The following is a 27,661-nucleotide window of genomic DNA, read 5'->3' as shown; positions in this document are numbered from 1 at the left end:
ACCATTTTGAATAATATTGCATGAGTTCCTTGTTTTTTAATGCAGCATAGTATTCCATTGTGCGAATATACCACAGCTTCTCTAGCCATTCGTTTGTTGAACATTTCTTCATGTGTGTGTTTGTCATATAACTGTCTTCTTTGGTGAAATGTCTATTCATATCTTGTGCCCATTCTGTGATTGGGTTGTTTATCTTTTTCGTCTTGAGGTGCTGGAGTATTCTATAAATTTTAGGTATGAGCCTCTTATCAGATATGTCATTACCAAATATTTTTTTCTAGTCTGTGGCTTTTCTTTTTACCCTGTTGGAGATATCTTTTATGTGCATAGGGATTTGATTCTTAGAAGGTCCCATTCATCTATTTTATTCTCTCCTGGCTGTAGGTTCTTCAGGATACTTGGGAGACTGTTCATGTTGTGGATTAGGGCTTCTAGTGTTCTTCCAAGATTTTCTCTAATGATGTTTATAGTCCTTGGTTTCACACCTAGGTCCTTGATCCACTTTAAGTTGGTTATTTGGCGTGAGGTGTGGGTCTTGCTTGAGTTTTCTACAGATAGTTTTCTAATTTTGCCGACATCATTTGTTAAAGAGGCTTTCATTTCATTTTGACTCGTCACAAATCAGTTGACCATAGATGAGCTGATTTCTGGTTCTCAGTTCTATTCCATAGATCTGTGTGTCTGTCCGTGTACTGGCACCACGCTGTCTGGACCACCATGGCTGTGTAGTAGGATTTGAGATCAAGGGGTGAGATGCCTCCTACCTTGCTTCTCATTTTCAGGAGTGCTTTGCTTATTTTTCTTTCCATTCCAGATGAAATTGTAAGTTGCCTTTTCCATCTTGTTGAAGAATGGGATTGGTATTTGTTAGTGTCCATGCTTTCATGTTTTCACTCATTTATTCAAAAGATGTACCAAAAGCTAATAACTAAATACTGAGAAGCTTCCAGATATTGAAGATTTGCGGTAAAAGCCTTCCAAGATAAAAAGGTCATAACGGGAAAAGGCAGTGAGGCTGGAAATGAGAGGGTGCATTAGGGGATGAGACTGGAGAGCAGTTAGCGTCCAGATCTGGTTTATAAGTTTAGCTTTTACTCAAAATGCAGTCGGAAGCCATTAGAGGCTTTTAGGCAGGATCATGACAAGATCTGATTTATCTGTAATTTTAATTAAAAAAAAATCCCCTGAACTCATTGCCATCAGGTCAGAACCAACTCATAACTGATTCCAGCAGGATTTCAGAGGCTGTAAATCACACAGGAGGATATTGTTTGTCTTTCTTTCACGGAGCAGCTGGTGGGTTTAAGCCACTGGAGAGGTGCTGTCTTTGAGTTCCTAGTACATTGTCCTGCATTCTGTACCACCAGAGCTCCCCAAGGGCAGTTTTAGATTGTAAGACTTTGGGACTTGATATACGGAGAATTGGAATGATGACTTTAAACTGCAGAAAGAAAGGAAAATTGTTCTTGAAGAAAAGGAGATAAGAATAGAACACAGGATTTACTATACGCCCACATATTCGAGTTTCTTCTCATCTGAGTCCAAGGTGGCAGACTGCCAGTTTGGGAGAGCAAAAGGGGCAGTAGAGCCCTCTCTTCTGCCTAGCTTCTTTCAGACCCTGCATGGCTTTTAAGAGACTGCAACCTCCTCTATGTATAAGCAGTGCCTGGCATAACGGATATTACCACTGTCTGCTTGGCCGTGGCCCAGCCATGACAGCGAGCTGAAGCCACACTCAGAGTGAAAATGAGGAGATGCTGATTGACTTGCTCGTACGTGTGAGCTAAGCCAAGTCAGTCACTCCTTTATTCCTATTTATCCCTTAATCCCTCGCTCTTCCCACTGAGGTACAGCAAGTGTGGAGAGATGCTCCTGGGGCATCGTCATGATGGGCCATCGAGTCACGTACAAGCCACAGCCCATTAGAGGAGGAGAATGGGGAATCTCACGTTAGGCATGTTGAGTTGAACAAGGAGCCATTTATCTTATAGCCCAGCGCTTATGAGTACACCAGCCACTAGGTACCAAAGAAAGCATCCTGAGTTAGAATCAGAGAAGTGGGCTAGGAGGCACAGCGGTCTCTGATAGAAGAGCCACTGGGGTCCAAGGAACTCTGAAGAAGAAAAGCTCTGACTTTAGAAGCCAGACCTTGACACTGCAAGTCAGAGCTCCATTAGTCCACCCTCCTGGGCTTCATTTAGCCCAAATGAGTACACACGAGCTGCTTAACGGGAAACAATGAGAGACTAGATTACTTTGCTTTTGTTTACTCTGTTTTCTTGAATTGCCTTTTCCCTAATTACCTTTAATCTAATTCCAATTTACTTTCTAACACACAGTCCCCATGCTTTCTGAAGGTTGCTGGAACCCACCTTTACCTCTCTCCTTTAAAAAAAAAGTTATTTTAATGAAAGTTTACAGAAAAGTTGGCTTTTCATTTATTCATTGTTGCACATTTTTCTCCCTACCTTCAGTTCACTTTAAAAAAATACATATATTGTTGCATTATTTCCTCCCTCTTCCCCCAACACCTTCCCCGGGTCCACTTTGCTATGCACCTCTTACTCTGGACTCTTGTCACACAAATAATGCCTAGTCATATATTTCTTTTTTAAAAAAATAAATTTTAATGAAAGTTTACAGAGTCGTAGGTTTTCCAGTCATTCATTGATGCACTTTTCTCCCTGTCCATCTCCTTTCCCCTCAATTCACTCTTCTCCTTGAAAAGAAAAAGAAAAATTCTTTCATTGTTATGCAGTTCTACTCCTCAAGTCCATTCCACTGTGCAGCCTTCACTCCGGACTTCTGTAATGACAAGAATAACTGTTCATATGTCCCTTTTAAACAGTTCCCTCCCTCATCTGTTTCAATGCAATATACATCATTCCTCCCCTCTTTTTCTGTCTTCCCTCAACCCTGATGTCAGTCCCGTTTTACAGCAGTGGCCTATGCCATATTTGTACTTTTGTGACTGAGGTATTTCACTCATCATAATGTCCTCAAGGGTCCTCCATTATGCCTAATATTTCATTAATTCCTTGTTTTTCAATGCTGCATAGTATTCCATTGTGTGAACATACAGAGCTTCTCTATCCATGCATTTGTTGATGGTCACTTGAATTGTTTCCAGCTCTTGGCTATTGCGAACAAAGCCACAATAAACATGGGTGTGCATCATATATTCCTTTTAAATAGTTCTTTCCTTCATCTGTTCCAGGGTAGGTTTGTCAGAGACAGAGAGATTAGTACAGGATAGAGCAGGGTTTAGGGCTGTTGTACACAGGGTCGCAGGCGATTCAATGGCACATAACAACAACTAAAATGTTAGCACTTGGAAGCCAGTAGCCACTGTGAGGGAGGAAGAAGATGTGTCACATTGCTCTCAGAGAGGTTCCAGCCTCACAAAGCCTCTGGAGCTGCTCTGCTGAGTCCCAGTGAGCTGGAATCTTGAGGATATGCAGAAACATACCCATTTCACAAAGAAAACAAAATCAGTTGCCTTTGAATGATTCAGACTCTTGGTAAGGAGTTGTGCTGCCAACCCAAAGTCAAGGAGTATAAATCCAGCAGCTTCTCCATGGGAGAACGGTGGGCATTCTCCCATCCAACATACCGTACACCTCTGAAAGCCAGCCCCCCTGAGGGTCAGCCATGAGTTGGAACAGCTTCACAGCAATGAGAGTGAGCCAGTTATGACTATTCACATTTAAAGTTAACACAATGAAAAGGGAATGAAGTACAAAATTCAGTTCTTCAGTTACACTAGCCACATTTTCAATGTTGGACAGGCGCTTGCTGTATGGGAGCACATGTCTGGACGGCTTCCATTGTTGTTGAAAGTTCTTCTGGACAGAGCTGCAGGCCTTGTCGTTTTCTCTCCTGTCCTTTGGGGACACTGGGCAATGGAAGGCCACACAGAGAAGAGCGAAAGCTTTCAGGCCGAACGCTGGCACTGATTGGCAGGCGTGTGGAGGAGACCAGCATGGACCTCTAGCTCTATTGAGAGCTCAGGCAGCCTTGGCAAAAGAATCGATCCCCTTTCCAGCCTGCAGACTCATGAGAAATAAGTTGATGCTGTTTTAAATCACTAAATTATAGATAAGTCCAACACGGCTTCCCATTCTAATGGCTGGCAGTGTTTTTGAAACTCTGCCCTGTGGGTGCCCCCAGGGGCTAGGTTGTACCAGGCGGGGGGAAATTGAGGCTATGCCATCCCTGTCGGTGAGATAAGTCCGTTGTTTCTCCAGGAGGAGAAAAGAACACTTTGATAGCTAAAAATAAATGGTTGCCTGAGGTACCTAGTGTATACTAACTGATTGTTACATTACAGAACAAAACTAAGTTTTCATGAAAAAAATTGCAAAGTGGACTCTTCACTTAATTGAACGTGAACTAAACTCATTGATTTGTTTTTTTTTTAAATTTAGAACAGTCACAATTTTGGGAATTGTGTCATCTTTTGCTCGGCCACATTTTGGAATCCTTTGTGATATCTGGTCCTAAAGTGACTCACTTTATATCATCTCCTAAGTATTTCCTGAGTGCTTCGTATATCCATCCTTGCAGACACTTGGGTGGATTTCAGATGCGTATGTCCTGAGCCCTATCCTGGAGGAACTGCTAGTATGTAATAGAACGGATCGATACATGGTCGCAGTAGATGTGCATGGGCTGTGGCGGTGGAACTGGAAGTGGTCTGGAAACACTGAGGTGGGAGCAGTGGCTGCATTAGTGAGGACACTAACTTAGGGAGTATACTAACTGGGGGAGGAGCCCGTACAGAGGATGCACTGCTAACCCTCAGCTGGGACCCCCGGGGGTGGGGGGCTATAGGCGCGCTCTTCCCCTGCAGTTTGCTGCCTTTTGAAAACCTGTTGAAGGGTCAGCTGTGAGTTGTTGCAGCTCTACGGCTTTGACTCTTGGCTGATTTATAGAGGTGGCTGTGGTGGCCTGGTCTGTGGCGAGTTGCACAGGCAACCCAAAGCCTATGCTTATCTGCTGGTTCAGAGCCGCCAAATGAGAGTAAAATAGACAGTCTCTTTTCTTAGAATTTTCAGCCTCAAAAAACTCACTGGAGGTTCAGCTGTGAGTTAGTTCTGACTGGGCAGCAAGCCGTGAAAAAAAAAACCAAAGAGTACTACAGAATATGAGCTGTTACTTTGGAGAAGCTGGGAGTGGGAGAGCAGGAATGAAGACAATTATTTAGAGACATTTATTTTTCTTTTCTTTTTTAAAAATTTTTCTTTATTTTATTATTTTATGTGTGTGTGCCATGAGTTCAGATCTGACTGGTACAGAAGGAGATTGCCCCTTCTTCTCCAGCAGTGCATCTGGTGGGTTTGAACCATGTATTTCTGGAATTGCAGTGCAGTTTCTTGCCACTAGGCCACCAGAGCTCCCTTAGAGGCATTTATTTTTCCATAAAAGCTATGTTGTTGTTACAACAAGCATCAAGTGGGAACCGACGTGTCGCTGGCCCTCCAGTGGGTTTTCAGAGACAGTAAATTGCATAGAAGGAGATTGCGCATCTTTCTCCCATGAAGTAGCTGGTGAATTAAAATCTCATACCATTGGGCTGGCAGGTGAACTTCTTACCTCTAGGCCGCCAGAGCTCCTTGACAGCTTTAGTTCATGCAGCATAAGATTCACCCCTGCAGGCGTTAAGTTTATGGTCTTTGGTATGTTCACAGAAGAATTGTGCATCCATTGCCCATTCCTAATTTAAAACAAAACAAAAAACCAAAACTAACAAAACTCTCTTCAACCTGGAAAGAAACCTTGTATTGATTAGTAATCATGCTCCATTTCCACCTAACTCTGTCACTTGGCAACCACAGTCTATTTCTGTGTCTGTGGATTTGCCCTCCTGAGCATTTAGTATTAATGGAATGCCAAAATATGTGGTCTTTTGTGTGTCTGACTTATTTTACGAAGCATGGTATTTTCAGGGTTCATCCAAGTGGTGGCATGCATCTGATTGTCATTGCTTTCAGTGGATTACCAATAATACACACACACACACACACACACACACAGAGTAGAAGGATGGGCCATTTCCTCCCATGCTGTTAACTGCTTCTGAAAACCCACCTGAGAGTCAGCTATGAGTTGGTTATGACTCAGTGGTACATAACAACAACAACAACACATACACACATACACACACATCTATTTTATCTATCTGTCTATCTATCTATCCATCTATCTATCTATCTATCTATCTTCATTCATATGTTCATCCTAGAGAGGGTGAAACCAGGCTGCTCATTGGAGTGAAGGATTCTGAAGCTCCATCTGACATACTCTGGCCATGTCACAAGGAGGGAACAGTTCTTGGCAAGGGACATCTTTCTTGGGAGAGTGGAGGGACAACACAAGAGAAGAAGGCCCTCAATGAGATGGATTGACTCAGTTCCTAAGGTAATGAGGGTAGATGTATCAGACACAATAAGGTTAGCTCAGGATAGAGCAGAGTTCAGGGCTAGAGGGTAACTATGAGAGGCAGGTGACTCTACAGCACATAACAACAACAAAAACATGGCACTGACCAACTGTTGATATACACATATATATGCACATACACACACCACGTTGTTTATCCATTTATCTGTTAATGGACACTTGAGATGTTGATACTTTTTTAGCTTTTGTTCAGATCACAATCATATTTGTGCACAAGTGTTAGTGTGAATTTATACTTTCATTTTCCTTGGTTTTTATCCCTAAGAGTTGAGTTATTGTACCATATAGTACCTGGGTTTAACATTTCATTGCTAAGATCTTTCCCAGAGTGGCCACACCATTTTATATCCCCATAAGCAATTGTTGAGGGTTCTAGTTTCTTCATCCCTTTGCCAATATGTGTTACGTCTTGGAACAAAACTGTTTTGAATGAAAATATAAAGTGATTAAAATAGAAAAATTCCAATTAGATTATATTATGTTCTTAAAGTCAGCCTGTATAGCAGTCATGTGATGTTAGAACCTAAAGCTAAGTACCCCTTTGTAGCTCTGTATACTAAACAACTCTGTTGGAGTTTAATTATCTTATAATTAATGTTCACCAGGTGGTTAGGAAATGCTGCGGGGGGAGGGGGGTATGTCTAATTGAAAGGTAAAGGGTGGTGGAATGATTAGATACATAAAGCTGTTGAAAGTGAAATCTATTTCTGACATGCAATTAAATATAATTGCAATAAGACAAATTGAATAATAAATTAAAATTTGCAAAATAGAGGTTGAACAGGTATTATTAGACGCAGGCTCTTCTCTGAGATGCTTGGGCGCGGAGTTGGCAGTGGGGCCAGATGCCTGTTTTTTCCTAACTTGATGTGTTTCCTAATACATTTGCCCCTTGTCATGCCCCAAGTTGTCATCCTGAAGAATCTGTGAGAGACAGTCTGACTCACTCTGGGAATAAAGGACTTTTTTTTCCAAAGTGCTGAAGTGAATCATAGTCATATAAGAATAATAGTGAATTTTCTAGTCTCAAGGATTGTGAAGCTTTAGCTCTCATACTTTGGACATCTTTCTAGGAGAGGTTATTCCTTTGAAAGGCATATCATGTGCGGAAAAGTAGAGAGTCAACAAAAGAAAGGAAGACCCCCAACAAGATGAATTGACACAGTGACCACAGCAATGGGCTGAGATGTAGCAGAGACGAGGAAGGTGGCGCAGGAAGGGACAGGGTTCAGATCTGTTGTTCGTAGGGTCTCTATGAGTTGCACTCAACTCAGTGGCACTTAACAGCAACAATCTAATGCTTTATCAGCTCAGACTTATCCTTTATGAACCTAAGAGACTTGACAGTGACATAATAAAAACAATACCCAAATAGGTAAATCTGACCATTCACCCTGTCCACTCCCGTCCAGCTCGTCACTGGCTTCCCATCACGAGTTACTGAGTAAAGCTCAAGTTATTGATTGGATGGTGAGGACATTGTACCGTGGTCTTTGTGATCTGACCTGTACGCATCTCATCAATCTTGGCTTCTTTCTGTTGGATCAAGTCTAAAGCATTTGCACTTACTTCTCTCCATGTCCTCCCTTAGGCCACTGAGTTCACGAGGGATAGTCTCTTGTTCTGTTATCATGTCATTTCTTCTTTTAGGACTGCCTTTCTCTTTCTGCAAGACTCACTTTGGATATTACCTCTACCAGGAAGCATTTCAGAACTCTGTAGAATAATGACTAGTAAAATAATAAGGGAAATTAAAAATATGGAAAATTTGAAATTCTTTTCCATTTCCAGATGGTTTCAAAGTAAATAAGTGAACACTAGGAGTATTTGGATTCCTCTAGAGTTTCCTGTTCTAACAAGTTAAGTTAAAAGAGGAATTGACTCCAGATCTATAAATGCACGTCTGTATGTCTAGATTGAAACTCTGTTTTCCTGCTTTTCTTGTATGTCTCCTGTTATGTATCAGGAGGTTAAATGCCTGAAAAGAATTTGGTCCTTTTGGAATGTGGTGCTTGATAGGTGCTGTCAGGTCAGTGGTGACTCATAGTGACCCTGTGTCCAGTCGGCTCACACCTTGTCTGATCCCCACAATCCCCACCGTCCTTACATTCATTGTTGCCGCCCCTGAGTCAGTTCACCTCTTTAAGGGTCTTCCTTTCTCTGACTCCCATCTCCCCACCCCCAGCTTCCAAAAGATGATGGTGTTTCCTAAGAACCAGTGCCACGTGACAACATTTCTGCAAAAATTGTTTTGTTTGTTTGTTTTCTTTACTTTTTAAATTTTTTTTGTGAAAATATGCACAGCAAATCCAACTCCACATTTTCTAAACACAGTGATCAACAACATCGATTTATGGTACTGTGTCAACAGCGTAAGATAAAATTCAAATTTCACCTCCAAATAACTATATACTCCTAAAATTATTATGGTAAATAATGTATAACAAATTAATGGACTGTGTGACTTTAAAATGTGTATTTAGCATGCCATATCTTAGAAGGTAAAACTGGAATTTTCATAAGGTGTTGCTAGGGAATTGCACTAAAGGAAATATTAAAGTCAGTCAGTACTTTTGTGTATAATTTTAAAAAGCTATCAAAGGTGATAATTTTGAATTAGCTAATGTATTAAAATAGCATGTGAGGAAAATCTTCACAATTTTCATGTACTTTTGTCTTGCAACCGTCACTGAATGAGTTCTGTTGACTTTTGACCCTGCCTAATTAGAGTCTTAATCAGTAAACATTTTACAAGAAAAGAAGTCAAGGCATAACCCTACTTAAAAGAACAAAAGTGCTAAAGACAAACTATTCTGAGGTTCATAGATTTGCATGAAAAACCCCACAAGAGAAAAGTAGCAATTGCCTCAGCGTGAGGAATGGAACATATTTTAAAATAATTGGAGACTGTCTTTTATGCGTTCGCTTTGGGTTAGTTTTGACTTCATGTACTTTCATTTGTTTCTGTCTCTTAATATTTTTCCCCCTTAATGTACTTTCTAAAACGTGAAACCCTTTGGAAGATCTCGTTATCACTTGTAAAATTGCCTTCTTCTGAACCACTGGATGTAATTTTTTTGTCAATCAGTCTTACAAGAAAAAAGTATCTGAGAACAGACTATTATATTTAACTATCTAACAGTGGTGAAAACCCTAAAGTACATTTTGTGTAAGTTCAAGTACACTTTAATAATTTTCCTGAAGTGAATACTTTAAGAATATTTTTAGAATTTCCCCCCCCATATGTATATGATACCCCCACCTTTTTTTTTTGTGCTTAGACTCAACTTTTTCTTCACTCTTCTCTATAAAATTTCCATTTTCACATATAACCAAGATTATGTCCTGGTTCTTAGTCACTCCTTTGACAAGGGTGGTCAGAGGTGGTGTAATTGAAGATGGTTTATTATTTGGTGACCACAGTAAGTTACAAATTCAACTTTGGCTTCTCTTTGCAAAGGCGCTGAGGCGGGAACTGAAGGAGAAGGAGTATTCTGTCCTGAATGCTGTCGACCAAGCCAGAGTGTTCCTTGCTGATCAGCCCATTGAGGCACCTGAAGAACCAAGAAGAAACCTACAATCAAAACCAGGTGAGGGCGGTTTCTAGGGTACGTCACGGAAAGCATATGTTAGGAGAGGGAAAAGACACATTTCCTTACCATCTTTTTTCAGCAGCTGATATTTAATATTGTGTTTTTAAATATCATCTGGATCATTTATGTTATTTAAGAGCTGTCAGGGTTCTTAAAGTACAATTGTTGCATATTCCAGGATTTTTTTTTTAAGTTAACTAAAGAAATTTCTCTGAAATCCACTGTACCTAAAGAAATTAGTTCTTTAAAGTTTGACAGTTCTTCTTTTTAAACAAATGGCAGAATCAATGACTGCAGGTAGACAATGGTATTAAAATATGATGAAGCAAATATTTAAATAAGTAAAGTATTTTTTAAAGCTTTTTTCAAGATTGTGTTCAAAAACAGTATTTTACTGAGGGTTTTTTGATGTTTGGGGGGTTATTTTGGGGGAATGTATATATATAAGAAGTTAGGTTCTCCTTTGACATTTTTCTGTACAAAATGGTCTCTGACATTGGTTCCATTTCTCATGATGTGTCCATGTTCTCTTTGTTCTTTTTTCTAGTGTTCAACTGTTCTTTGCTCTCTTATTGTTTGATGCTGGCTTTTGAAAAATTGTTGACCTTTGTATGTCATAGTGATGGTTTCTAAATAGAGAATCAGTCTTACTAATAAATAGCCTCTCTGTAGTGTATCCATCCAGTTTTCACTAGAAGGTGGTGGTTCCAGAAGAGAGGTTTTATTCTAGTATAAAGACTATCCTGGGGCAGTATTCTCAGATGTCCCCTGTTCTCTCCTTCTCCAGTTGGTCTGGTTTTTCTAAAAATGATCGTTGCGAGAATTTGATACTTTTAAAAACAAACCGTCAAAGTGCCTTGGGTTTATAACTAGGCAGGATTTAGTTAATTTACGCATAACCACTACTAGCAGGTATGCAGTTTGCTTTAAAATGGAAAATTTGAACTGCCTTGCAAGCAAATAGCCATATATCTCAGAGTAAATGGAAAGGAAAAATTTGCATTGAATTTAGGGACCGACCTATGACTTTATTGTGATTTCTCACTGTTGGCAATAAAATCACTCTCATGCATTTTATAGAACAAACATGCCATTCAGAATTGCTTCCATCATTCACTGCATGCTGTTAAGCAGAACTAAAAGACTTCCTCATGCAGGGTCCAGTGTGTAAGTCATGAGCATTGATTACTGTGGTTCCAAAGGGCTTTCTTTGATTCAGGTAAGAACTGGACCAGATCTTTAGACAGGTAGATATTTTCCCCCTGAGCCTTTTTCAGGGAAACTCTTCTCCAGCCTGAATAGATTTCTGACCAAAGGCATGGCTTTCTAGATCTTTGTGAACCTAACTTTAGTTGTTGGGTTTTGTTCTTTGGGTAGTCCTTGGGATATTCAGTACTATTCTCCAACATCACAGCTCAAAGGCATCAATTCTCCTCCTGTCTGCCTTATTTGCTGTCAAGCTCTGAGATGCATAGCAAGTAATCAGAAAGCCCATGGCCTTCTGTGCCTACAGCTCCCAGCATTCCCAGGCAGTCACTCATCCAAGTACTAACCAGGCCCACCCTGCTTATTTGCTTCTGAGATCAGGAACTTCTAGGGTGGTATGGCCATAGACATCCCTTGTCTACACCGTGAATATACCATGGAATGCCAAAAGAACAAACAAATATATCTTGAGGAAGGTGCAACCATATTCCTTTGAGGCAAATATGATAATACTTTGCCTCACGTACTTTGGGCACGTTTCTAGGAGACTCTTCCTTGGAGAGGGATATGATGCTCTGAGAAATGGAAGATTGATGAAAGACAATAAGAAGCCTCTACCAGGTGCATTTACACAGTGACTGCCACTGTGGGCTCTGGTGTGTCAGGACGGCGCAGGGTTCAGATCTGTTGTTCATAGGGTCCCAATGGGCCATCCTCGACTTGATGGCACCTAACAACAACAACAACAATCTTATGTGTGTTTTTTACTTTATTGCACAGAAGGTGAGTATAGATCATCTAAACAAAATATGTGTACAACACACACAGACAAATCAGCACAGTTGTTCTTTTATATCACCCTGCCATGCCAGACTTTCTCTTTTTGGATAAGATAATCGATTACCTTACTCAGATGAAGGTATAGTAGGTGAACACCACAAATGTTGGCCATTGATCCTAGAAATTTTGACTCATTTCCATTTCACCCTAAAATTCACAATACATTTCTCTCCCTTTTTTCATTTGTTTTTTGGGGGTTTAAAAATTTATTTTAAAATTATTGGTTTGTTCACAAAGTTTGTGTATGCTATGTTTCACACTATTCTTCATTCATTCACATTGTGTTTTATACAATTGTTCCATGCATATGTTTAATAAAATCAATCACCATTGTACTTGATCCAGCAGGAACCTGAAAAGATTGGGTAATGATGGGGAAAATGCTGCACATGTCTCTCTTGTATCTATATATATTTCCAGTTACAATACTAAGTAAGAAACTAAGTCATTGTTGGAGTCATAAGTTGGAGACTTCTACGTTTATCATGCCCACACTTTGAAAAATCACTTGTAATTATTTCTGTCTTTGAAGTATTTTTCTTTTATTCTCTCTCTCCTCTCCTTTGCCCCCCCCGCTCTACACACACACACACACAACACACACACACATACACACACACACAAGGTGAGAGTGTTTCTGTCTTTGATCTCATAGAATAGCCTTAGGCAGAGTCAGCTACTACTTTTTTCAGTCGCACCTACTTTGCCTCCTGTGTGGAACACATAGTAGGTGCTCATAGACTCTCTCTTTTACCTTTTATTTACCTTTTCTCTCTTCGCCTTTTCTTTAATCCTGATGAACTAATTTTACCAAAGAATCATATCCACGTTCCTTCCATGAGACTTTCAGTGGCTCCTTTAGTATAGGTTTAACTTTACCTAAAAAGTTGGAATTTTGTCTTTAGTTCCTAAGAGAGCCTCATGGAATTTCCCTAGTGATCAAAGGTGTTTTGAAGCGGGCTCTAAACCACTTCCACTCCAACAGGTTATGCTAATGAAGTGTCTCTTGGGTGGTGGCGAGCCAGACCCGAAATAAGCTGACTGTATTAAGTCAATGGATTTTAGGTTAATGAAATTAATGAGACCCCAGGTAAGGCTCTAGGGAGCTCTGGTGGCATAGTGGTAAGGAGTTGTACTGCCACCCTGGAGGCATGCAGTTCAAATCCATCAACTACTCCTCCAGTGTGACTTACTGCCTTTGAAAACCTGCTGGAGGGTTAGCTATGGGTCATTTCCAACTGGAAGGCATACAACAACAACAATAATAAAGGCTCTGGACAGTAAGATTCCATGGATTTTCTAGTTGGTAAAGATCTGCTGTCATGGAACTCTCCAGAGTGTTAAAGAGCAACAATGTCAATCTTGATTCAAGGGTGCACCTAATTCAGGCCATGGTCTTCTCAATTACTTGTTAGGCTTTAGAGAGTTGGACCATGACTAAGGATGACAGAAGAAGAATAAATGCCTTCAAGTTGTGGTGCCGGAGAAGAGTCTTGAACATGCCATGGACTGCCAAGAAAACAAATAGATCTATCTTAAAGAGGGTGAAACCAAGTCTCTCCTTGAGGGCTAGGATTTTGAAGCTCTGCCTCACTTACTTTGGGCACGTGGCCAGTAGATATTAGTCCTTGGATAAAAACATCATGCTTGGAAGGCTGGACGAACAGCGCAAAAGAGGGAGATCTAGGATGAGATGGATTGATACAGTAACTGGAGTGATGGGGGTTGGTGTGTTGGAGTTAGTGAAACTGACTCAGGACAGGGAAGGATTCAGTGCTGCATTACATAGGGTCGCTATACATCGCGGGCAACTCTGTGGCACATAACAATAATAACATGCTATAACAGGTTTGAAAGCAGGAGCGGCATCTGGAAACTCTATGAACTTTGATAAATGTCAGTAGTTGTAGAGGGGCTTCAGGCCTTTTGTTCATAGGGAAACAGTGAGTCCTGCTCTACTGAAAGGCAATCAACAACAATAAAACCAAAGATAATAATGCATAGATAATGGTTGTTGTTGCTGCCACCCTGTGTATATTAGCTCTGACCCTGCCCTGACCGATCCTGAGTCAGATCTCATGACCTCCTAAAGACATAATCCCATCTCTCCAGTCACTGAGTCTCCTGGCTGTCCCTTCACCCTTCCACACATGAGTCCTTCTCCAAGGACTGGTCCATCCTGGCCATGTGTCCAAAGTATACGAGACAGAGCCTCAAAACCCTTGCCTCCGGGGAGCAGCCTAGTTTCCCCTTTTTGTTAGCTGGCAGTCCACAATATGCATTCAACACTCTTCTTCAGCACCACAAATCAAAGGCTTTGGTCTTTCTTCAGTCATCCTTAATTATTGTCCAGCTCTTGGATGCATAGGAAGTAATTGTGAAGACCATGCTTGGATAGGTGCACCTTAGTCTCCAGACTGACACTGTTGCTCTTCAGTACTTTAGCGAGGTCTGCGACAGCAGACATGGTAGCTGTCCCATTTTGGAACTTGGAAACTTTGCATTTGAAATTCTCTGAAACCTCACTCTGTGACTCGCCATTGAAATCACTCTTGCCATAATGAAATTGTGATTATAACTGTAGAGTTTTCCATGAATTGTGCAATTCCTTTAGTGAGTTTTATAACAAGGGAGCAGCAGAAGTCAGCAGAAGTACAGGAATTTGGGTATTCGCATGCTGAAGTACTGTAACCAGACTCCATCCTAAATAGGGCAACTGTGCACTGTCTCCATTGCATACCTTAAATTTAGATTCTTTATCCTGTTAAATAAGAATAACAAAATAGAAGACTAGGATTTTCTAAGCAAGGCAAGAAAAAAGCTTCTTAGGAAAATTACTTTGCATAGAGAGACAAGGAAGCTCTTGGTACAAAGAAAGAAGTGATGCCTTTAAGGATTCTGGAGATGAGGAAAGGATATCATGTTTATTCATGAAGAGGGTGGAGTTTCAAAGAATTAACCTATCAAACATAAAATATTGTGGGTTTTTTTTCATGGAGAAGGCACTGGATCATCTGAGAGTGGCTCCTGATGGAGACATTGGGATACTTAAGCAGATGCACATGAACAACGAGAGGTTATTCTTTCTCACGGACTGCCCCAAGAAGAACTTTCTGGGTCCTGTGGAGAGCATGTGCAGACGATCAGAGTGGCCTGGAGTGTGTATGAAGGAGCAAGTCTCAGGAACATGCATGTGCCTTTAAATGTGGCTGCCTCCAGATTCAAGTGGCAGTTCCCTAGAAGACGATCCAGGAGTTATTTGCATAGCACCTGAAAGCTCAGCAGATCCAGGACTGTGAGGAGAAAACACCTGTAGACGCAAAGAGTACTCATTGAGAGTGTTTTGGGATCTTGTGACGCTTGTATTAGCTGAATGCCAACATTCCTAACCGAGATGGTCTCCAGGGAAAAGAAAGTACTTTGGTTCCTCACATCATGTAAAAAAAGAGAAGGAAAGGTCTTTGGTTCAGAGCAAACCTAGCAGTAAGCAGTTAAAGATTAAAACCATCAACATTTTCCTTCTTCCTTGGCAAGGTCATTCATGATACAAAGTCAGAAGGTTCTATTATTATGTTACCAGAAGGGAGTGATGCCCAACTCTAGATTTCTGGGTGGATGTAAACTTGATATAAGTGTGTCTTCAACACTGTGCTCCTTGACCAAAACAAAGACACAATTTCTAAAATATTATTAACAAAATGGTAATTGGTTGGTGATTGACTGGTGGATTGGTCAATTTCTTGACTGTTCTAATACTGAGGCTATAGAATGAACTCCTGACTTTGTCGTCAGCAGGTGAGAAGTGAAGTACACCTGGGACTGTCCAGGCTTGCAGCTGGTATCTGCGGTCTTGGACAACATTCTAGAGTGTAAATATCACTTTACATTTATCTCACTTGTATTTAAAAATCATCTCGAAACCAGATTTGTGGCATTTGGCCACTAATGATTGAATATGAATTGTGGGATGACATCAAAGATACCATCCATCTATGAAGGAGCAAAAGGTCCTTACAAAGACGGGAGCAGGGGAAAGACCAAACTTGATCTTTTCTCAGAGTCAGAAGAGACTTTGGGAATCGCACTGGAGTGTTCAGAAGACAAAGCAAAGGGAAGGGATTTCAAAACAAAAGAAATGAACAAAAGATTTCAAAAAGCGGCACAAGAAGACAAAACAAAGTATTAGAACAGAATGTGAAGAGGATGAAGTGGGAGAATGAAAAGGGAAGAAGTAGCTCAGTATTTCTTAAGGAGGAAGTACTGAAAAACAAGTTCAAGCCTTGAGGTGCAATACTGAGAGATGCTGTGGGCAAAATCTTGAATAATCCATCAAAGGAAGATGGTAGAAATACAAAGAGTCCCTGTACCAAAAAAGAGTTGGTCAACACTGGAATATTTCAGGCAAAGAATAAGATAAAGAACCAGTGGTGATGAGGAAAGATGTTTAAGCTGCATTGAAGACACTGATGAAAAATAAGGCCCCAAATGATATTTTTCATGTAATAGTTTCAGCCCTGGGTGGGCTCACCAGTCTGCAGGAAGTTTGGAAGACAGCTACTTGGCCAAATGACTGGAAGAGATTCATATTTGTTCCCATCCCCAAGGAAGGAGATCTAACAAAATGTGGAAATTATTGCGCAATATCGTTACTATCACATGCAAGCAAAATACTGCTGAAGATCTTTAAAAAAAATTACTAGACCAGTACACTGACACAGAACTGCTACAAGTTCAACCTGGATTTAAAAGAAGCCATGACACCAGTGATATCATTGCTAATGTCATATGGATCCTAGCTGAAAGCAGAGAATTATCAGGAGAATTATCTGTTTGTGTTTAATTAACCACAGCAAGGAATGTCCAGCATTAAGAATAGGAATCCAGAACACTTAGTTTTGCTTATGTGAAACCTGTATCTTGACTAAAAGGTTGTTGTGTAAACAAAGCAAAGATACATTGCCTAGTTTAAATCAAGAAAGGTGTGCATCAGGGTTGTATCCTTTCTTCGTACCTATTCAAAGTGAATAAATCATTTGAGAATCTGGACTTTATGAAGAAGAGTGTGGCATCAGGATTGGAGGAAGACTCATCAACAGCCTTTGTTAGCTAAATAACACAACCTTGCTTGCTGAAATTGAGATGGACCTGAAGTGCCTCCTGCAGCCGACCAGGCACTACAGCCTTTAACATAAATTGCATCTCCACATCAAGGGGACAGAAATCCTCACCACTGGACCAGTAAGCAACATCGAGATAGATAAAGATTGAAGTTGTCAATGATTTCATTTTACTTGGATCCACAATCAATACTCTTGGTTCCAGCACTCTGAAGATCAGAAGGCATATTGTATTGGGAAAGTCTACAGTCAGGGACCTTTCCAAAGTCCTGAAAACCAGTGTTGTTTGCTTAAAGGGTAAGGTGTGCTAATTCAAGCCATGATCTTTTCAATCACCTGTTATGCGTTAGAGAGCTGGGCAATGAATAAGGATTACAGAAGAGTTGAGTTGTGGTGCTGGAAGAGAGTGCTTCATCCCATGGACAACCAAAAGCACAAACAGATAGTTCTTGGAGAAAGTGCAGCCAGGTACTCCTTAGAAGCAAGGACGAGGAAACATCACAAACTTTGGCCAGGTTAGGAGGACCTGGTTTTTGGAAAGTGACATCATGGTTGGAAAGGTGGAGGGTCAGTGAAAGAGAGGGACATTCCTCAACAAGATGGATTAACACAGCCAGTGCAGCCGTGGCCTCAACTATGTCCGAGAGGAGGATGGCTCCAGCTAGGACACTGTTCAGATCTGTTGTTGCTGTTCGTTGTGCTTTACTTGAGGCCACCCAAGAACCACAGTGTTGTGAGATTTGACCTAATTAGGTGCTTAGGGTCAGGGGAGGGAGAGATGCATGCACAGTCAGAAGTAAAATGAGATAGATCGGAATTGGAATTCATTTCCTGCAATTTTGTTGAGTCAGAGCATTGTATTTGATTAACTGTGCTAACTTGATTGACATATATTCAAGTTTAAACCTGATAGATTTTTTTTAACTTTAGCGTAATATTGCTGAATCTTTGTAATCAAAAGTCAAACTCATGCTGTCATGTTGATTCCAGCTCATAGCAAGCCCAAGAGGACGGAGTAGAACCCTCACGTGGTGTCCAAGTCTGAAATCTTCATGGAAACCATCTGCCTTATCTTCTCCATTGGAGAGAATAATGGCTTTGAACGATTAACTTTTCAGATGTGTACTTTCTTCACTTCTCCTTTTGAACATTAAGCTCTTCTGATTTATTAGAAATTTCTCCCATTACCATTTTTAAGGAGTCCCTGGGTGGTGCAAAATGGTAATGCACTGAGTTTAACAAGGAGTACCTCTGAAGAAAGTGCAAGCTGACTATTTTAAAAATCTTGCCCCTGTAAGGAAGGCTCTGTGAAGGACAGTGCTACTCTGACATTGTATCTGACGCATGGTGTCACCATGTGTCCATCATCGTGAGTCTGTATCCTCATGAGAATAATTAGTTTACAATAAACTGTGCAGCCTATCTCAGTTAATGAGGCTGGCACTGTCTTATCATGGAAGTACTATGTTGCTTTTTTTTCTGCCTTTTGAAATCTCGCCATTATTTTAAGGTCAGCTTATATTCTTGGCATAGTATATTAGAATGTTCAAATGCCTTAGAAATAATGTGGTGTAAACATCCCATTTTATAGATGAGTAAACTGAGACCCAAAGAGGAGAAATACCTTGCTCTCTTTCTCTTTTTGTTACCTAACTGTTCCTTCTTATCTGTTGATTTGTTTTCAGATTTTTATCTCTTGCCCTGAATTGAGAACTCGTTTTCATTTTGTATTCCATTCACTTTCTAAAGCCTAGTGTAGATAGCTTGATAAAGATTTAATGACTGTATAAATAGTAGTCTAAAGGAATTAAATTATTCTGTGTTCAGAATATTATAATGTTATACATATTACAGAGACATTTTTATGATCTACAAAATGGGTAACAACCCTAGCTTGCTCAGATTTAAAAACAAAGACCATGAACCTAATTTGAAATATCTTTTTTTCCTCGCCTCTCTTTAGTCCATAAAATGTAACTGTGAGGGAGCTCTGGTAGCCTAGTGGCAAGAAGCTGCACTACAGTCCCGAAGGCGCATGGTTCAAATCCACCAGATGCTGTGCTGGAGAAGGAGGGACAGTCTCCTCCTGTGCCAGTTGGATCCGATTTGAGGCTTCAAAATAACAACAAAAACCAAACAAACGAACAAAAAAGAAAGCCTTTAGAGTATTTATTAAAAAAAAAAAAAGTAACTGTAATGAGAAAAACCTTTATCATATGGAAGTAGAGAAAGATGATTGGATTATTTATTTTAGGATAAAGTGGAAATAAAGTTACGATTTCTAGAATACATCATCCACATTTATGGAGTTCCTCGCATATATATAAATTAAAAAATCCTGCCTTCCCCAGATCTTTTCCTCCAAGTCTTTACATCTTGTTAATAGAATTTAATCCTGGTCGCTCAGACCCAAATCCTTGGAGCCACTGTTGGCTCCTTTCATCTGTCATTGTCCAAATCCACTTCATCACTAAATCCTGTCATCACTACATTGAAAAGCTATCCAGAGTATGAGCGTTTGTCGTCACCTCACCACTGCTCTCCTGGTAGAAGCCACCTCCGCTTCCCGTGCCTTTCACTGCTCTCTCCACTCTGCACTCTCCCTGACTCATCTGGTAAAGGATTTCCGGTACAGGAGCCATAGTGAGTGTTCGAAAATGAAAGTCATGTCGTGTCACTTCTCTGGGACTCTCTCTGTCATTCAGAGAAGATTGGTTTTCAGATAATGGTTGGAAGATTCGTGCAGGGCTTTGTGACGTCTCTGACCGTACCTCCTCTTGCCCTCCCTCACCTCACTCTGCCCCTGCCTCTCTGGCCTTCTGTGTCTTGCATGTGCCAAACATGCTTTCATCCACAGACAACATTTCTCTTTCCAGATGTTGTCTCTTTGAAAGTTAAACCTCCCAAGCATCCTCTCCTCAAAATTCCCCACTCTGTCTCTTCTTCAGCTGTCAGCTGTCTTCTTGACTTCTTATTATCCACTAGGTTGTGTGCTCTCTTTCACTTTATTCATTGTCCCCCCTAGAAGGTAAATACTTGAAGATGAGATTTTTTTCCACCACTGCTTTGTTTCACAACATCTCAGGTACTCTGGCATGTAACAGGCGATGTTGTGTCGTTGTTTAATGAATGGCTACATGCAGGTACCCACGTGCTGTCAGGATAAAGACATGAGACACAGAGTAAAGAAAAGCTTTCTATTTAATTGGGGGAACAAAACTTGTGGATAGAGATGAGGATGCAAAGAATATAAACCTACATACTGAGGTCTCAGGTGTATCCTGCAAGTTAAAAGGCGCTTTGGCATTCCGAGAGAGAAAGATTTTAGATCAGAGTAGAGAGAGCAGGGCATGATTCAGTTCAGCGAAGAGGCTGGCCATCTGTCCTAGTGACCCAGTGTCCTGGTAGACCTACAGTCACTAGGAGTCCAGGCCTTGGTCACAGCCCTGAGGAGGAGAGTCGCTGGGCGTTGGGACTGGTCAGCACACAGCTCGACTTGCATGTCAAGCACTGGTTCCTGCCCAGAGGATGGGGCCTAATGGGCTTGTCTCTGCTGTAAGGTCTAGACTACAGAGGACCTAGAAAGGCAGGCAATATTTTTATTTAATAACAGCAAGAAAGAAGATCATATTATAGTTTTGTTTTCTTTTTAAGCTTGGGAGAAAAATAAGTTTGACTGCCTGTCTCATCTTATCCAACTTAAAGCCTTCCCTAAGACTCCTTTTTCCATTGCTTCCCCAGTCCTTCTTGCAGTATAGAGGAAGCATTTTAATGGTAAGCTTCTTTATAGCAGAAAGGGTTTTGATGTACCTCTAAAGCTTCACCTTGTTATAAATTTCCCCCAGTGGTCACTGGGCTCAAGATTTAAAAAGCTACTGCTTCTCAAGTGCCTGTCTTACCTTTAAATACAGGATATTTCTAAGCTTCATTTTCAAATACTAAATTTTAAGTCCATAAAAAAAAGTAATGTCAGTTTCACTTGGTGATGTTTTGCTTGATATATTTGTTTGTTATAAGTAATTTTCATACTTTCTAATATTTTTTAATGTAATCCTGGTTGATTTTATCTGCTAGTAGGAATGTTATTGTTATGTGACTCATAGCAACCTTATGTACAACAGCCATAAGCCCTACTCTATCCTGTGCCAATCTCATTGTCTCTGACACACCTACTGCCATTACCCCAGTCACTGAATAAATCCATCTCATCAAAGGTCTTCCTTTCCTGTGCTGTCCCTCAAACCTCCCAAGCATGGTGTTCCTCTCCAAGGACTGATTCCGCCTTGCAACTTGTCCAAATTAGGTTTAGACGAAGCTTCAGAATCCTTGCCTCCAAGGAGCAACCTGGCGTCACCCTCTCCACGATGAACTTGTTTGTTCTCCCAGTAGTCCATGGTATATTCAATGCTCTTCTCCAGCACCACAGCTCAAAGGCATCAACTCTCCTTGTATCATCTCTAGTCATTGTCCAGCTCTCTGATGCACAGCAAGCCATTGCAAAGAGCATGGCATGGATCCGGTGCACCTTAGTCTCCAGACTGACATCGTTGCTCTTCAGTACTTTGGAGAGGTCTCTGACAGCAGACTTTTCCCACTGCAATTTGTCTTTTCATTTCCTGGCTTCTGGTACCAGTAGTTTTGATTGTGGAGCCAAGCAAACTGAAGGTGTTAACAATCTCAATCTCTTCACCATTATCATAATGCTGCCAATCAGCCCAGTGGTGAAAATCCTTGTTGTCTTGATGTTGAGCTTCAATTAATTGAGGCTATTCGGAATAACATGTGAGAAAATCATCATTTATAGCTTTTATACTGTCTCCCATGACTTGCATATAATTGTGATCAGAAAGTGAGAGCATTTCTCTGTTAGTTAAATACTTACGCTAGAATAAGACATCATGTTGCATTTCTTTCCTGTTGAGCAAGGCTTTGCATGCTAACTATGTAACAGGACCATACCATCTTCTTTTTTTAATATTCCAAAACATATAACTCTGATTCTTCTCCCCAAAGCTCCTTTTCCCCATTTCCAGTACTTTTTCCTTTTCTAATAATTTCATGCAGTATGGGATTTTTTTTCTTGCTGTATATGTATTAAATATTTCTAAATCTGTACTAAAATCACTGCTCTCCTATTTTCACCTATCTTTGTCTATGTCAGTCCGTACTGACACAGTGGGAGCAATAATGGACTGAGGCGTGGTAGAGATTGTGTGGATGATTCAGGACATAGGATTATTTCTTTCCTTTGTGCTCTCTAGGATTTATAGTCAACTCTATGACACCTAACAGTAGTACTCTTGCATGTCTATCTTAATTCTTCCTTAATTCATATCTTTGCATTAGTATGGAGAAGAGAATGGCATATGTAAAGCCCAAAACTGAGATTAGCTTTCCTGAGTTGAAACCCACCAGTACTACGGAATGCACAAGACTGGATCTTAACATTTCAGTTTATTGCAGCATCCCAGGCTGCTGTCTGCTCTAAACTTGGCTGGCTATTCAACATCAAACATCTCAGGATGCTGTCTGTATAGGTGAGGCCGGACCTTTTCTGCCTGTAGGCCCTTCTTGTGTACCATAGAGTCAGAACCGACCCATAGCTGACCCTCTGGTGGGTTTTCAGAGGGAGTTAATTGCACAGGAGGAGACTACCCGTCCTTCCGTGGAGCAGCTGAAGCAGCTCGTGGCCTCAAACTGTGTATCTTTGGGATTGCAGCACAGCTTACTGAGGTTGCTTACTGGGGTTACTGTGATGCTGAACCTTGTGTCGTTGAGGTGTGAAATGCCATGACGGTTACCCATGGTGGACAGTGTTTGGTGGAGCTCCCAGTTTAAGACAGGTATGGAAGCAGGAGTGGTATCCCCTTCCTAAACAACATGCCTCTGGAAATTATATGGACTTTGATAACTAACAATAGTTATAGAAAGGCTTCAGGCCTTTTGTTCATAGGGTCACTAAGAGTCGTGCTCTACTCGACAACAATCAACAACAACAACAGGCCCTTCTTACCTTCCTCTACCTCTTTCTTCATTTACTCGTCACCTCCTCCTCATGCAGTCTGACTCAGCTCAGCATCTTGCTGGGGGTTTCCCTCCTGTTGCGGGCTCTCTCCCTGCTTCCCTGGTGCTGTGTTCTCCTCTCTCACTGTGCACCACCGTCTACCTCAGTCCTCTTCCGTAGTCCCTTTGGACCATTCTCATGTATTGGGAATCAGAAAGAGAGTTACAAATTATCTGAGCAGCCAATAGAGACAGGAACCTAGAAAATACAAGTTAGATTGCATCTTAGCCACTTTGGTGCTCTCTCAGAGGTACAAGCTTGTTCTCAGACACCCAGGGAACGCCTCTGTTTTCCAATCAACTATGAGTAGGTAGCAAAATGGAAGCGACATGACAGCCTGATATTAAGAAATGACTTCAGAAGTCTGACAGTTATGAGGGGCAAGAAAATTGTAGAAAGAATATAGAATTCAAAAATAAAACCATTGCCTTTGGGATTTTTAACAATAAAAGAAAAAAACTGGGGTTATGAATGACTTTTTTTCATATCTGAAGACAGTATAAATCAGTTTAGGAAAGATAGAGGGATTTATGTTACATTTTAGTAAATTTCCTTCAAGACTAATAACATTGAAAAAAATAAGACAAAGGTGGTAAAGTATAGATGTTTGAAAGCTTCCCAGGATGACACATTTTGCTTAGAAGAGATTGTTAAGTAAATGCCATTTTTAATAGAACTTCCATTACCTCAACAATCATAGACATTTTAAAAGCTTCACAACTTTGTCTGTAGGCCTCTTATCCTATTTGAACAATATAGAAATACTTAGTTACATTTCATTTTTGTCATTTGAAGATACATTTTTTTCTTTTTCCTTTTTCAAGGAGCAGCTAGCAGATTCGAACTGGGGGCCTTTGGAACTCTGGTAGCCTAATGGTAAGAAACCGCACTGCAGTCCCAAAGGCATTTGGTTTGAATCATGGGCTGCTCCCAGGAGAAAGTTGAGCAACTTCTTACAATGTGATTTACTACCTCTGGTAACCTGCTGGAGGGTTAGTTATGGATTGGTCTTGACTCAGCGGCACACAACAAGTATCATAGTTATGTATTAATAATGATGTTTGTGTTAACAACTGTGACTGTTGTTGCTGAGTGTTCCTAATATCAGGCTTATAAAGACTCCATCTGGCAGAGCACCAGGGTGCATAGCGCCTCCTAGGTGGAAGTCTTGGAACAAATCAACAGCTCTTTTATCCTGTGAAGCTGCTGATGGGGTTTTACCAGCCAGCTTCTCCCTGAGCAGTTGAGGGCTTAAACATCAGTGATTTGGGGACTAACAGTTACTGTTAATAAATTTTCATATAAAAAGTGTATGTGGATTAATGTTTTTCTTCCTGGGTCTTTTGACAGCTGGCAGCATATTTTCTTTTAATGATTAAGTGTTTCAAAATATTTTGTCAGTCTGTTTTATGCCAGTTTGAGCATGCTTGTGCAAATAAAATATAGTGATTACCAAGCGGAGATGTGAAATCCTAATATAGCCAAGTAGGAGGTATTTTTATATTGAGTCTCGATATAACTAAGGTTACTACATTATTTCTTTGCATCTTATAAAATGGGGCCAAATTACATGTTAGCCTAACACAGGTCATTAAATTAGTAAAACAAATGGATTTTATTTTAATTAGGGATTTTTTTTTATTCTAGTAAAGGAGCTTTATTCATTAGAACTCCAGTCATTGTAATTGACCAACACCTCATTTCCATAAGCAGAAGCAAGGGGAGGGATTTATTGTTCTTTTTAACTAGACCACAGTCAGAATAGGGCCACAGCCGACTACGAAGCTGTCTGTCAGCTGGGAGTTTTTCTCCATTTCTTCCTCCTGTCTTTCTCAATGTGTCCAGCGTTTTCATTTTCTTAGCATTCCTCTGAACTCCAATTTCATTATTTTATTGCAATATATCCCTTCTATTAAAAATGAATGTTGAAAGACCCCTCAAAACTCATTGCTTTTGAGTCAGATTTGACTTTAGCCGACCCTCCATTGGGTTTCCAAGGCTGTAAATCACACAGGAGGAGGTTGTGCACTTTCTTCTTTGGAGCTGCTGGTGGATTCAAACCACTGTAGAGCCTTTGGATTAACAGTGAAGCTCCCTACAGACTATACTGCCAGCTCCCTTTAAAAAAGATGTGTGTGTGTGTGTGCACGCGTGCGCGCACTGTGTACCTTTGAGTAGGAACCAACTCATAAATGATCCTTCAGCGGGTTTTCAGAGGCTGTAAATCACATGGGAGATTATCCATCCTTCTCCTGCAGAGCGGCTGGAGGATTCAAACTGGGCCCCTTTGGGTAGGCAGCCCAACATCCTTATCACTACGCCACTGGAGTTCCTTCTAGCTTTTTTTCTCCATAGTTGTTTTAATTATTTTAGTAGTAGTAGTAGTAGTAGTATTTAGTATTATTTTTTAATGAAAATGTACAGAGACTTTGGATTTCCATCCATTCCTTGTTTCACTTTTCTCCCTGCCCACCTTTTCCCCCAGTTCGCTCTTCTCTTTCAAAAGTAAAAGAAAAATTCTTTCATTGTTATATAATCCCTCCCCTCAAGTTCACTTCACTAAGCAGCCTTCATTCTGAACTCCTGTCATAGCAATAATACCTAATCATATATCCGTTTTAAACAGTTCTCTCCCTCATCTTTTTCAATGCAGTATACATAACTTATCCTATCTAGCTTTTTTAAAAAGATCCAGAACATTCCAGGAGAGAACACTGATTGATTCTGCTTGAGTAACCTTGAACTCAGGGTCTGTGGGAATGACCTGCCTCCTTTGTGAATGTACTGCCAGGTGTTAAAGCACAAACCACTGTCAAAACCTCCATCAGGTTTTTTTGAGGGTGAGAATTATTTCCCAGACAGGGCAGCACGGAATGTTGGCGGGCAAACACAGGTGGTCAGAGCACTCTGTCGCGAGGTACCAAGCACCCACAAGCCTTTCTATCTAATTCTCAGAGCGGCCTTTGGACGTGTGTCCTGTTACCATCCTATTTGACAGATAAGAAAAGTGAGACTTAGCAAGGTTTAGAAGTGTATTGGAACTGACAGTTAAGAGCCAACACACAAATTCAGGTTTATGTCGCTAAATTAGATGCTTTTAACAACCATTCAAATTCACACTGTTCCCCCAACCCCAACCTCGACCTCACTACCTCCCAAAAAATGTCAAATCCACTGTTGTGGGGGTCATAGCAGCGCTGCCTTGGGTTTCTCAGACTGTAAATCTTGATAGGTAGAGACTGTTTCATTTTAACAGAGCAGCTGGTGGATTCAAACCTTGAACCTTTTAGGTAGTAACTGAGCACATTTACACACTGTGCCAGTAGACACCTTTTTAACCACTGGATAGGCAATCTCCTTCCGTGAGATTAACTGCCTCTGAATACCTGCCAGAGGGTCAGCTATGGGCCGCCTCTGATTCTCTGGTACACAACAACAACAACAAGTGTATCATAACCAAGTCGTCATTAATAGATCTTGATATTTGGTTGAGACAAGTTATTTACTTTCTCTATTATGCTGCTTTTCCCAAAAGTCATGTGATAATTAACTATGTTCATAATCCTTTGCTTTTCCCTTTTGGCCCCATATTTTTTTGTTCTTTTCTTATTAAAATACCAAGCTGCTTAATAGAATAATACACCAATTCCCTAGTACCTAGGAGGGAGGTGTTTAGGTCATATTAAACATAGTCTTTTTCATTTTCATAGGAAGATTTTAAGTATAAGTAATTGCTTTCAGGCTTATAGACCAAGGTAATAATTTAATTAGCTTCTTAAGTCCAAATTAGATTGGTGAAGTTTTATGTACGAAAAAAAAATAGAAAAACCACAATAGTCTCTATTTTTACAGCAATAATATGGTCCTTCCCAAATTGAAGTTTTGTAGTATATGTATAGATGTGATGAAATCTAATCTTCAATTTTCTGGAAATATAATAAGTGTGCTGAGTAAATCCATTAATTGGGTAATATTTTTAAAGCGCTTTTTCATGCCTAATGCATATTATAGTGATGAAATCCTTTTTTAATGAGTAGACCAACATTCTTGGTGAAGAATTTTATGATAACAAAGGTTAGTTTGATGGACACACATTTTAAATTAATTATTCTCCATCTGTTAGACTCGATAATCACTGTTGCAACCATCCATAAATCACATTTTCCTCATAAAAAATGATGGTAGTAATTTACGTCTATGTATTTTATTGTAATCAACATCTGGGATGCTACTTCCTGATTTAAGCTTAAAGGATGGAAGAATATCAAACTCTTTTATTACTAAGGGGTTCTTAATCTTAGTTTTGATGTTGTCCTTCAGGACAACCAAAGCAGGAATTATGATCAGTTAAATAGAGAGTTTGCTTTTAAATATATATA

The 27,661-nt window shown here is 40.3% G+C and overlaps 1 protein-coding gene across 1 annotated transcript in view; it reads left to right on the top strand.

Annotated features, from left to right (window-relative positions):
• Positions 1-27,661, top strand: part of UTRN (utrophin) — a 704,039-nt gene that overhangs the window by 526,054 nt on the left and 150,324 nt on the right. The window contains exon 53 of the mRNA XM_006891679.1: positions 9,923-10,052. Coding sequence (XP_006891741.1) covers positions 9,923-10,052 — 130 coding nt within the window. The remainder of the gene's footprint in view (positions 1-9,922; positions 10,053-27,661) is intronic.

The sequence above is a fragment of the Elephantulus edwardii genome, unplaced genomic scaffold (genome assembly GCF_000299155.1).
Source record: "Elephantulus edwardii isolate Elephantulus edwardi_28Jun2011 unplaced genomic scaffold, EleEdw1.0 scaffold00102, whole genome shotgun sequence".
In the NCBI taxonomy this organism is placed as follows: Eukaryota; Metazoa; Chordata; class Mammalia; order Macroscelidea; family Macroscelididae; genus Elephantulus; species Elephantulus edwardii.
Note: the sequence above shows the minus strand (reverse complement) of the source record. Positions and strands in the feature narration are given on the sequence as shown.